At 41.3% G+C, this 12,819-nt stretch overlaps 1 protein-coding gene across 1 annotated transcript in view; it reads left to right on the top strand.

Moving 5' to 3' along the window:
- FAM20C (FAM20C golgi associated secretory pathway kinase) overlaps positions 1–12,819 on the top strand; it is a 79,479-nt gene that overhangs the window by 4,072 nt on the left and 62,588 nt on the right. The window contains exon 3 of the mRNA XM_077828583.1: positions 9,263–9,341. Coding sequence (XP_077684709.1) covers positions 9,263–9,341 — 79 coding nt within the window. The remainder of the gene's footprint in view (positions 1–9,262; positions 9,342–12,819) is intronic.

Raw genomic sequence — 12,819 nt, 5'->3', positions numbered from 1 at the left:
TGTTCCGTTTAGAAACCCATGATTGAGATGTTACTATGTTGACCATTCAGTACATTTAATGGTCTGGAACACATGGAAATATTTGCTGTGGGGTCAGTTAATGATAGGTTTAAGTGCTCTTGAATATGGCTTTATAGTTGCCAACAAAAGAAAAGAAAACCATGGTCCTGACATTCTAAACTAGCTAATATAATTTATTTCTGGTGGTTGATCATTGTCCAGTTGGTTTAGGCACATAAAAAATTAGGCAATTTCTATTAAACACCAGCTTCCTAAGTACTCTTCAACTTTTCACAATGATGAAATAGTAGAAGCTCTACAAAACTGCTGATAATCTATATTTCCACTACTGGATTAGATCACCGGGCTTTGCCCCTGCAATCTTATTCAGTAAAAACTTCCATTGGCTTCAATGGGAATTTTGCCCCACTAAATCAGCATCACTGGGCCTAATGGTTACATTTTCCATCCCGTGAACCATAGTTTTCTCTGAACAGTATTAGGATTAAGTGGGATTCTTGATCAGCAAGGAGGGATTGATTTAGTTAGTCAAGACAGCAGGAGCCATGATTTGGAGAATGCTATGTGATGAAATTCAACTTTATGCAGAGAGACACACCAAAGCTTTAAGTGGAACTTAAATAGTGCTTCGGCCTTGTGCTCTGCTTAGAGGGGAATTTCACCCAAAGAAAGCAATTTTCAAACCATGTTGCCTTAACAGGATGTCCAGACCAATGTACTGAATGATCAAATTGACAGTAAGGTGCATAAATAAATGCCATTTGTATGAACCTGTATGCTGGTTTTCTGCCCCACCTCTGGATTGAGATGCTTTATTAAGGAGCCCAGGTTTGCGAATTGTGCCGTATATATGCCCCCTTTAGATAACACCTAACATAATAGAAATAGCAGTCACTGTCTTAGATAATACCGAATGCTTTTCATCTTCCTGCAGTCTAGGCCTCAGGATAACAAGGATAATTTGCAGTGGAACAAGTTCTAGGTGATTTTTACTGCCTTGTCTTGTGGGTGGGGAACGATAATCCCCTTTCCTGACCCACTCACTCAGTCAAGAATGATGTACAGAATATTCATCTTGCAATTGGATTAGGGAGTGGGCACAACTCCTTACTATGCTGATTTTAAAGGCACTCCTCACTTATCGATCAGGAGATGGAAGAGAAAGAGATGTAAACTGGGTCCCCTCCTACCCCTCCTACACCCTGGAGAGTGGTGGTATCACTTCCCTGATCTATCACCTTGCACAGCTTCAGGGCAACAATTTTGCTTAACCCCAGGACCTTTAAGACTTTGAATCTGAAATGCTTGCCCAGCCGTGTTTTGATTTGCTGTAAGAGGACCATGCATCTCTCAAAATGCATTTGGACTAAAGTGGCCACTGCTGAATATACTGCACTGCTGAATAGCATAGCTTCACAATTTACTGAACTATATATTTTTCTCCAAGATCTAAATATAGTGTATGTTGGTTATGCAAAGGAAAACCATGGCTTGTAGCATGCTCAGACGTGAACATAAATGTAATGCTTATCAAATGGACAATGTCATAGAGAGTGTGCTGGCTAGTGATCGAAGGAGGGGAATGAGAATCAGAAATACTAGAGTTTACTTCTGTTCCAGCCACTGACTTGCTCTGTACTCTTGGGCATGTTGCTTAATCTCTCTCTGCCTCAGTTTACCTATCAGCAAAATGATTATAAAAATTATAAGCGAAAAATCCCAGCTCCAATGAAGCCCAATAGAAATTTTGCCGTTGACTTCACTGTGGCCTTGATTTCACTTTATATGTCTTACAGCTGTTGTGTAAGGCTTTAATTAATTAAAGATTTGCTAGGGCTTTGAGATCCTCTGAGGAAAAGTGCTACAGATGCACAAAACCATATTTATTATATTATGTATTGCATATGGGATATTCTGTTATATGCTTGTATGGTGTTTTGCACAATGGGTTTGGCGCCTCAAGATGTTGCTGTAATAAAATTCTAAATAAGAGTAATTTACACCAACGATGCCTTGCAATTTGGATATACAAAAATACTAAACACTGCATCTCATTAGACAATGTTCCTTAACCAAAGAAGTGCAAATTCTGTCCGAAAAAATAGGTAAAGATTAGTTCCTAGATATGAACTCAAGCTAGCCCTTTAAAGTGAGCTTATAAAAATCAGGGGGCCCAATCCTGGGGACAGTGGGAGGGTTGCCTGCATCAAGATGGTAGGATCCGGCCCAAACCACTGGCAACCAAGCCATGTTTGTTCCTCTGGGAACAAGGTTATAGCAAGGTTTGAAGAAAGAAAGAACCTTATTTTATATTATTGATATTTGTGGAGTGTAGTATGTTTTGTCTTACACTGCAAATTCTTAGCGCTTTTTTTTTTAATTATATTAACAGCTGCCCACTTTTCACTTTTTGTGCATAGAAGCAATAAGGACTCCAAAGCTTTTGAATGGATGAATAAAGCCTGACATGTATTATCAAAGGACACATGAATGATCACTACATTGTTTCACATGATTCTGCACATTTGCCAAGTTAATTTGCATGGTTCCTTTCGTGGTTTGGTTTTGAACGGCAGCTATGAAGATGACTACCAGGTTAAAAGTGTAAAACAAATTGAAATCTGCATACTGCCTGAGAATCATCATTTTCTTTTGACATTCAGTGCAATTAAATATATAGAATCCTAGAAGTTAGCTGGAAAAGACCTATTAGCTTATCCAGTCCTTTTAGTGCAAGGAATCATGTCTACAGCTAGTTTTGTAATATTTTGATATGTTATGTATAGGTTTTAATAGGCTTATGTGGTTTTGATACTGTTTGCAACCTGAACTGTAGCTCAACTGCCTTCTTAGCCAAGTCAGCTGTATCTGCTTAATGTTATTAATTGGAAAGCGTCACGTCCAAATAGACAGCTCTGGATCAATCAAAACTGCTTGCAAGATTCTGTAACCCATACAGTTACCTTAAAATGAAAATGGTGAGAGACGCAATTACTGCTTAGTTCACAAGAGCGGAGAGCATCAAGGTGACATTTCCTTGAGGTTAAAGTTTAAATGGAACAAATCCACTGATGATGCCACTATGGAAAATGGAATCTGAACATTACATCTAGTTCCCACAGTGACACCCAGAGGTGGCCTTGAAAAGGACAGGGTTAAGAATAGCTTTAAGCCAAGTATATATTCAAAGCCCTACCTATCAGTATGTGTTTGCTATTTATTCTGTTCAGTGCAAAGGGCCTGATTCTGTTCTCATGTAATTCAATACAAAACTTCTGATGACTTAAAAGGGAGCAGGACTAGAGCCTAAACATTAATATTTTCAATTGAATATTGAAACCCAGTTTTCAGAAAAGGTGCATCCACATATGCATGCAGAACTGCACACCTGCTTTGCATTGAGAATTACCATTACGTCCTGCACAAATTACCGTAATTAGCCATTCCCCTGCACATTTATGCATGTGCATAATCACAGCAGCAGCATGAGCAGTGTAACCAGGAGCACTGTATGGCATAGAGCAGTTAGATGCATCAGTTCAGTGACTGTGGGCCTGATCCTGCTCCCATTAAAGTCAACAGGCGTTTCGCCATTGGCTTGCATGTGAGCAAAACAGGCTTCTGTGTGTTTTTTCTTTTCTTTTTTAATTCCCTGGTTGAAAGGCCTTGGGAACATTACCTGATTCAGATCATTTCTAAAGCCTAGGATGCATTCAATTTGTGCAGGCAATAATTAGAACGCTAGAGCACAAAATTACTGATGTGGTAGATCAATGGCACAATTAACGAAGGTAGACATTGGCTAAACAGCAAAATAAAAGACAGTGCTATGAATACTGAACCCAGATCCTGGCTCTCAATAAAATGATAAATATCTTGTCAAAAGGCAAGGAAAGAATGTGTGAAAAACATGATGAAATGTAGCGCCACTGATTTACTTTATAAGAAAACAATGAATCTGCCAAGAATCAGCAGATTGATTCAATTTACAGGCCTGAATGGGGTGAGGGGAAGACCTTAAAAATGTACAACAAAGACTTGGGACGATCTCTCCGCCTTTTAAAACTGCTTTTATCATCTTGAAAGCCTTTACAAATGAGTCAGCAGCAGTGGCTGAGCAAGAACAAGTTAAGAAAATGACTGGGACTTGAATTTGTTTTGAAATTTGTTCCTTATTACAGTTTGTGTGGAAACAAGCATCTAGGCTGTGCAGACTATTATCTGCTAGCAAGGTTGAGGTGTTTATGTTAGACTTAGGTCTGATTTACAAAGGTAAATATATACCTCTAAATGGATTGGGAGGATGAGGGCTGGGTTGCAACAATATCCAGGAAATGACATACTAGGTCACACCAGTGGTTCATCCAGTCCAATGTCCTGTCTCAGACAGCAGTCCGTACAAGATGCTTTAGAGGATGGTGCAGGAAACCGTGTACGGACAGCTACAAAAACATGACTCAGTGATCATGGTGACGTACATCTCATAAGTTCCATAGAGGGTTTTACTATTTTAACACTTCACAGAGGTGAAGTGTAGGGTTTGCAGAAAACATGGACATGTGTTTTCAGGAGGGACTAGATGAGGGAGAAGTTGGAGTTATGACTGACTAGGAACCCCTGGGACACATGGGAGAAGGATGACAGGTGAGCATGGGAGAAGATCATTATACACTTAATCCAAAGTCCAGAAGAATCAATAGAAAGATGCTCATGGACTTCAGTGGCCTTTGGACCAGGCCCTCTATCCCCAAATGTCCCCAGTAAAGTCAACCCCACTGAGGATTTGTTCCAAAGCCTCTTGAAATTTTGAAATCAGGCCATAAAATTCTTGCAATACCTTAGATGAAAGAGGATGTTAAGTCTGGAGTATATTAACCTTTAGCTTTCAATTTTTTCTTTGACAAGCTGAATTGCCTGAAGATTAAACGTCATCTTTGTACTGGAATTTACTTTTACCATTATATAAATATGTCCAAGACTTGTTGGACGAAAGTTGACTCAAGATGTACTTTATGGTGTCAGCAAGTTTTTAAGAATTTTTCCAGAGCTGCTCATCCTCTGTAACATAAAGGCGTATTCAGACATTTTTTAAAATGTGGATTATGACCCTGACTGGAGGACATCTTTGGAGTCAGAACAGCCTTATATTTTAAGGCCTTCTTAGAAATGTCTTAGTATGCTGATCATAGACGTGACAGGCTGTAATGGCTTAGTGTCATTATGTGTTCTTCTCTGAATACTGTATGTTCTAATCCTGTGTATTATAAATCCTTATGAAATTTTTATTTGGGTAGCAGCTGAAGTCTCAAGGGCATCTCCAAACAAGCAAACAAGGCTTTAGAACATGATTGGACTCTTATTCCTTGGCATAATATAAAGGGAAACATGTTTGAACTGAGAAACAAAAGTGGCAAGTGGAATGTTCCTTGTCTGATTCATATATGTCAGAAAATGAAAAGAAGCCAAGCAAGCAGGCTTGATATTAAAGGGAGGAGAAAAATCTTTAGGCCTAATGTTCAGATAAAGTCTCCATGAATGTGAGCCGTGCTTTAGACATACACTACCACATAGACCCATGGAAATCAAGGTTTCTGCATGCACCCAATCCCAGAGTTAAGCACACATGTCACTGTCTGCAGGCTCAAGACCGTAGATTGAAAGCACATTGGATTCAGACCATATCTCTTTCTCATCTGCGACGAGTCATGCACAACTATGGCACTGTATAATTAATGTTAACAATCCTCCCTTTTGCATATGTAGGTAGGCACCTGTATGTATAGCCTTTGGGTTAAAGTTGTTGGGAGCCGTCGTAAGGGACAGGGTGGAGCTGCATCGCTCCTGCTGGAGTGCCTGGGCAGATTGTTCCCTGGCAAGGCACAATGCCCCTAGAAGCAAAAGGGGAGTGCGGTTTCTGTGCCACCCTCAATCAGTGTGTAACGTGTCCATCCACCCTGCGTTGCAGGGGGCCGGCTGGGAGGCATGAAGCCCTACATCTAAACTCAACAGTGGCACAAAACTCCAGCCGTTCTTGTGCTCCAGAGTGCTCTGCGACCAATTTAGCATGTACAGGCTATAATCTGTGGGTGAATATGACAAGGCCAGAGGGAACCTTTAATCTTCTCACCTTGCACCCTCACACAAAGGATGGACCTGTTCTTTCTGTCTGGAAATCAGGCCTCGCATGTGTAACAAATCAGAGCAGTTTTTTTCATGAGCCTTTCATAAAGGTTTCCCCTTTCTTGTTGCCAAAGTCATTGTCTGCTGAGGTTGCTAGCCAAATAACAATCTGTTATGCTGCTTTACCATGCTAGGCATCCTAGTAAACTTAGAGTATTCCAAGCTGTGTGTTTAGAAACTGGTGTGAGGGAATCTCCTCTTTTTCCTCCATCTCTGCACCCTTTTGGTCTTGAACAATGTCCCAATCAATATAGGCTTTCCTGATCATGTGACTGCACAACTCTTAATGATTGTACCAGGTCCAGGTCACACCAGGTGTAGAACCCTGAATTTTTGTAAAATAGGAATATTCTGTTGAAATGGTGCAAAATCAGCTTTATGTGAAGGGATATGAAACTAGACACTGCTTTTCAAACACTGATTCTGCTTTGGGCATATCATTCCCATGTTGTAGTTGATGCCTTTTCCACAGCCTCTTTTGGCTGGGGACTTTTTATATGCATTACATTCAGTCAATTAAATACTTTTTAAAATAAAGTTTGGAACAAATGTTGTTTATTTGCGAATACATAGCTATATTGTGCCATCGATTTATAAACAGAAATCCTCATGAAAGTCAACAGGGAGTTTTGCTTAACAATTGATGGCTCAACACTGGTCCTTGAATAAAAGTCTATATCCTACAAGAATGACTTGGACAAAACTCTCATTCATTGTAATGGAAGTGGAGAGTGAACAGGACTGCAGGACTTGGCCCCATATTTGTCTGTTTAGCAACTGAATGGAAAAAAGACCAATTTTGAAAACTTAAGCGACAAGGGGCCAGCTCCTCAGCTGGTGTAAATCAGTGCAACTTCGCCATTGGCAAGGGAGCCACACCGAGCTACAGCAGCTGAGGATCTAAGCTTAAGGATGCAATTCTGATCTCTGTTACTCAGAGCAACGCTATGGGTGTCAATGGAGAATTCTGGATTTAAACCGATGTACGTGACAATAGAACTTGGCCAATGAGAGTCACAACGTTGGCACCTTTCTATGTCCTTTACACTATTCTGGCAGTGAAATGTGATGGAAGGCTAGTTTAAACTGCCAGCTGGGGACTCCTGGGTGGTATATAGGTGGGGTAGTTAATTATACACTACGTGCTCTTGACCACTCAGTATAGATGACAATTTAGGTGTGTAGCAGAGCTGTTACCAGAGTAAGCTGTCTACAATGATCCTGAGATGTTACTGATAGCACATACTACAGCAGCCTGAGGTTGCTCTAATTTATTCTTGGGACTGAACTGGCTCTAGTTGCCCCCAGGATTCAGGTGTTTGTGGATGGAAAATCATCTATACGTCCCCCCTTCCCTTCTGGTGTACATGAGGATCTAACCTACTCTGCACAGCAGAGTGAGCCTAATATATGAAAACCACACGTTTCTGGTATACCTGTTCAGTGTGAGTTGTTTAATGCCCCTTAATTTCTAATTATTTATTTGTTCCATTGGGATAGCCGAGTAATGCAATAGAAGGCAGGGGTCAGCAAAATAGCAATGCAGGAGGGATTTTCTTCCAGAAGAAGAGTAATTAAACTGACCAGATTTGCATAGCATTTTGTTGCAAAAATATATGGATTACAAGCACTGAAAGAGAGCTGGTGACCCATCAGTAATAAGGCACAGAGAGGAGTAATTAATAGGACGTGTAGCAAATGGTATTGGTTAGGGAAAGCAAATGTAGACATTAGACATGCCAAATAAGGCCAGCTTTAAGGCAAAATTTATGAAAAAGATAATATGACATTTTACGTAGTTCTTAAATTTATACCTTTTTTGTCTGATTTCTAAAGAAGGGGATTATCTGATCATTCAGAGGAAACTTTAAAAAGGACTAAATTGCATACACTGAGATGACTGACATGGCCATCATTGCACAATGCAGAAGTGAATTAAAGAGCTTGGGTGTAGGTCATTTCATTTACTCAAAGTGTTTTTGGCTGGTGGGAGAGCAGATGGTCTGCTGAAGTGTATATTTACCTCCCTTGACTAACCATATCATCAGATAAGATGCACTCTTTGAGAACTCTTTTATTCATGTACTGTGTGTTTTTTTAAGTGACATGTTTTTTCCCACTTACACAAAAAAAGTATCAGTCCAGGATTAAAAACAACATCATCCAATTGTTCAAGTGATATTGTCCAAATGGTGCCGTTTGCTAACAATAAATGTCAGTGTTACAGTAATTCACCATCAGCTGGTGTTTGAGAGTCAAGCAAAAATGGTCTACAATGTGCAGCATGAGCCAAATTGCAGTCACTATTCAGTCCTTACTCAAAACTTCCATTGAAGTCACCTCTCGCTTATGTACAGATCACCTAATGCAGGGCCTGATCCAAAGCCCACTGAAGTCAATGCATAGTTATCCATTGACCTCAATGGCTTTGGATCATGCCCATGGAGAATATAAAAGATATATATATATATATATTGCTCAGGAATAATAAATACTTAAACTAATCACAGCATAGTATAGGAGTTGCAATTGTATCTGTTCATGCCTTTAATTAAAGGCTGGTTGCTCCTCACCCATTTGTACAGCCAAGGTTCTGGTGTTCTCCAAGACACACCCAATCTCTTCTTCCATCATGCACCCTTTTCATGGTAGCAAGTCGAAAGAACTTAGGGATTGCGGGAAGTGAGAATTTAGAGACCTGTACCTACACACGCTTAGCATTCAGAACTCCCACTGAAGCCAGTGGTGTTTCTGCGCTTGTAGGATCGGGCCAATAATGGAAAAGCTGATGCAGGATGCAGGATTCCCTTTCCACTCCAGTTCAGTCAGTTTGAGCAGTTACACTAGACTGCATTTCCCCTATTCATCCTCTAATTCAGTCTTTATGTTTCGGAGTGCCCTATAAATGTATATGTGGGTGTTCAGACACCACAATGATGAGTGCAATATAAAAGCTTAGATTGAGACACAGAGAGAGATGTGCTATTTCAGTGTACTGTACTGTTGACTGTACGTAGAAATGTACACTGTGATTTTTAATTGTTTTACTTTTCTCCCACAGCAATGAAATCAGGAGGCACCCAACTAAAACTGATCATGACATTCCAAAATTATGGACAAGCATTGTTTAAACCAATGAAGTAAGTAAGAAATGATTTGCTCCATTTTAAAGCTGCTCTACACAGCTGTGGCATGTTACCGTCTTGACAGCTGTTATAAGATCACTCAGAATATCTTCTAAGTTTGTGGTGCTTAATTATCTAAGCTTCCCACTGAATGTAAATTGTAGGCATGTTAAGAAGAGGAGGCATGTTAAGGCATGAGGAGTTTCAACATTCTTAGAGCCTGATCCACATGAAGTCAATAGGAGTCTTTGCATTGACTACAGTGGGGTTTGGATTAGATCCTTAGATGACAGCAGGTATATTGTGGTTTCATATGTCATGTCATGCACACTGTTCTCTGTGAATTCTTCCACCCACAGAAATACAGGATGTGCTCAAAGTTCCTTTCTTATGTGGAGCTTTATTCAAAACAAACTTGCTCCGATATTTTGCAGTTTGTATTACATCACTTATTTTAGAAATGTTACCGCAAGAGTGCAAGTTCTGGCCAGGTTTTCAGAATCGATTTATTAGAGAGGAAGACATTAATAGTGTTTGATGAATTATAATTTCATCCTTTGATTTATTGCTGTTGGTATTAGAGCTGCACTCTACTGTTTGCTAAGGCTGTACTGTAGCTGTGAAAATGAGTTTCTTTGAGAAGCGCAAGTGAGGAGAAAAGACTTGGCTGGAACAGAAATGATTTTACTCTCACTTACACCTGTGTAAAGCAGGAGTAATGCCACTGAGGTCAGTGGAGTTGCACAGGTTTAAAATTGATGTAAGTGAGCTCTGAATCAGGTCCTATATGTTTGTATTGTAATAATGAAAATCATCGTGTGCTTAGTGTACAGGGTTTAGTAAAATCACTTGAGGCTGCAGAATGTTTAATGAAGCTATTCACTCTCTGTGTCAGTGGGTATCACTAGAATAATAAACTCATTTCCTTTCTTTGTTCCCCCTATAAGGAAGTTCACTTAATTTCCTTTAAGGTAGTGTGTAAAGGAATAACGCAGCACAGAATACATGGGTTTCAGTATGTATTTGTTTTGTATTGTACATGTAGACAGGAAGGATGGTCCAGTGGGCAGGGGGTTAGCTTGACACCTGAGTTCAATTTCCTGCTTTGCTACAGACTTCCTATGTGACCTTGGGCACTTCAGTTAATATCTCTGTGCCTCTATTCCCCATTTGTAACATGGTGATAATAAAGGGAGGTACCTTACCTCACAGGGATATTGTGAGAATAAATGCATTAGAGACTGTGAAATGCACAGTAATGGAAGCCATATAAGTGCCTAAGGTAGATCAGGCCTTATATGGACTTCAGAAGGAACAAGTAACTGAGTTTCCTTCACATCAACCTCCTTTACACGTGTCCTGAGATCTATGAAGAAATCCCCTGGATCTCAGATCATCCACAGAACCCCAAGGTGTTTGTGCAAAGGCCCCAGTGGTCCCACATTATTCCCAAATTCCTCCCATTCAGACTGGCTTCCTCTGGATTCACATTCTTCTTGGTTCCTCTTGTGGGGCTGGGAGGCTCAGATCTCTGAGAGAGAATCTAAGTAAGATGATGTAGAAAAGTCTGAAGGGAGATGTTGCCAAAGCATGTCCTAATTGGACCATCCCCAAACCACTGGAACTATAAAAGCAATGCTCAGAGCATGGGTTTGGATGATACCAACTGAGGTTCAACTCCTGCCCCCATTCCCTTCCTTGCACATTTTACCTGACACATTTTATCACTATTCCAAATCATTTCTGACCCTCCCTGGGAAATTTCTGAGAACATGACAGGGCCTAGCTGTCTTTAATTATTAGGTAAAAGAGTGATGGCCTTGGTGGCTTTCCACATGGTACAAGATTCTTCTTGTCTCCATTTACTTAGATGCAGATATTTTAAATCATTATCATTGCTGTGATATTGTAGCTCTGGGAATGCTAATGAGGTTAAATCAAAAGTTTACTATGTGTACTGCTTTATATACACCACTGGCAAGATGATGGATGACAATGGATGTATAACCAATTTCCTATACAGAAGCAATTATTGCCATCCACAGGGACAATAGCAGAAAATGACTATGTTTTAATCACCCCTTCAGCTTGATTTCGAGGGTGTTAAAATGTTATTTTCTAACTGATTTTGCATTAAATACATGTTTATAAAAAGAACCACTGCAGCATTCCACAACGGTGTTCCCAAACACTCCATCTTACAGTGGCAACACGACTGTAGTTCACATGATGGCTGTAGAATGCTTTAGTATTTTTATTAAGGACATTTGCGAGTATTTGTTTTCATTATGAACAGGGAGCCAGATCCTAAGCTGGTGCAAATCAATATACAGTAAGAGCTGTTTTATCCGGCATATTGGGGGAATGGGGGTGCTGGTATGTGAAAAATGCCCATTAACTAAGAGGGAGGGAGTTTGGGTGTGGGAGCGGGCTTGGGGCAGTGCAGGATGGAGTGTGGGGTGTCTGATCCAGGGGCTGCTCACCTTGGGTGGCTCCCCACAAGCGGCGACCTGTCCTGGCTGCTCCTAAGCGGAGGCACGGCAGGCAGCTCTGCACACTGCCTGAGCCTTTGCCTGCAGGCGCTGCCCCCCGAAACACCCATTGGCCGCAGTTCCTAACCAATGGGAGCTGCGTTGCTAGCACCCGGGGCAGGGCGGGGGCAGCAGGCAGAGCTGCCTGCCACACCACCGCCTAGGAGCAACTGGGACAGGTCGCTGCTTGTAGGGACCCACTCGAGGTGAGTGACCCCCTGATCCGGCACCCCGCAGCCCCTCTGGTGCCCCATGCCCCTGCCTGCACCCAAACTCCCTCCCAGAGCCCACGCTCCACACCCCCTGCTGGCCCCATGCCAACTATAAACCAGAATTTCATTGAAAATCAGAAATGCCAGTTTATAGAGCTTTTCGGTTGGTGAAGTGTTGGATAAAACAGCTTTTACTGTAACTCTATTGAGTTCAATGGGACTATATCAGTTTCCCGCAGTTTATGATCTATTTCCTGTGAATTGTTTGGTGAGCTATGCAGAGTGATTTCCTTCCATGGAACTGAACATCCGAAAACTTTAAAAATACAAGCTGTTAAATCTACAGGACTTCCCATGGAAGGGCCTTATCCAGCAGAAAGGAGCCTTCCCCAAATTTAAGCTGTTCCCTCTTTTGAGGGGATATCGCTTTTGGTCCAGGCTTTATGTAGCCACCCAAGCCTGACTCCTTCCCAGGCAAGGTGCCCTACCAAATTTCACGGTCCATTTTGGTCCATTTCAGGGTCACAGGATTTTAAAAATAGTAAATGTCATGACTTCAGCTATTTAAATCTGAAATGTCATGGCGTTGTCATTGTAGGGTCTTTGTCATTGACCCAAAGAGGAGATGTTGGGTGGTTACAAGGTTATCGCAGGGGGGCAGGGGTTGCGGTACTGCTACTCTTGCTTCTGCAGTGCTGCTGGCGAGTGTGCTGCCTTCAGAGCTGGGCCGCTGGCGAGCGGCGGCTGCTG

This window comes from Eretmochelys imbricata, chromosome 10 (genome assembly GCF_965152235.1).
Source record: "Eretmochelys imbricata isolate rEreImb1 chromosome 10, rEreImb1.hap1, whole genome shotgun sequence".
Classification (NCBI taxonomy): domain Eukaryota; kingdom Metazoa; phylum Chordata; order Testudines; family Cheloniidae; genus Eretmochelys; species Eretmochelys imbricata.
The sequence above is the reverse complement of the archived record's forward strand: the minus strand, read 5'-3'. Positions and strand labels throughout refer to the sequence as shown.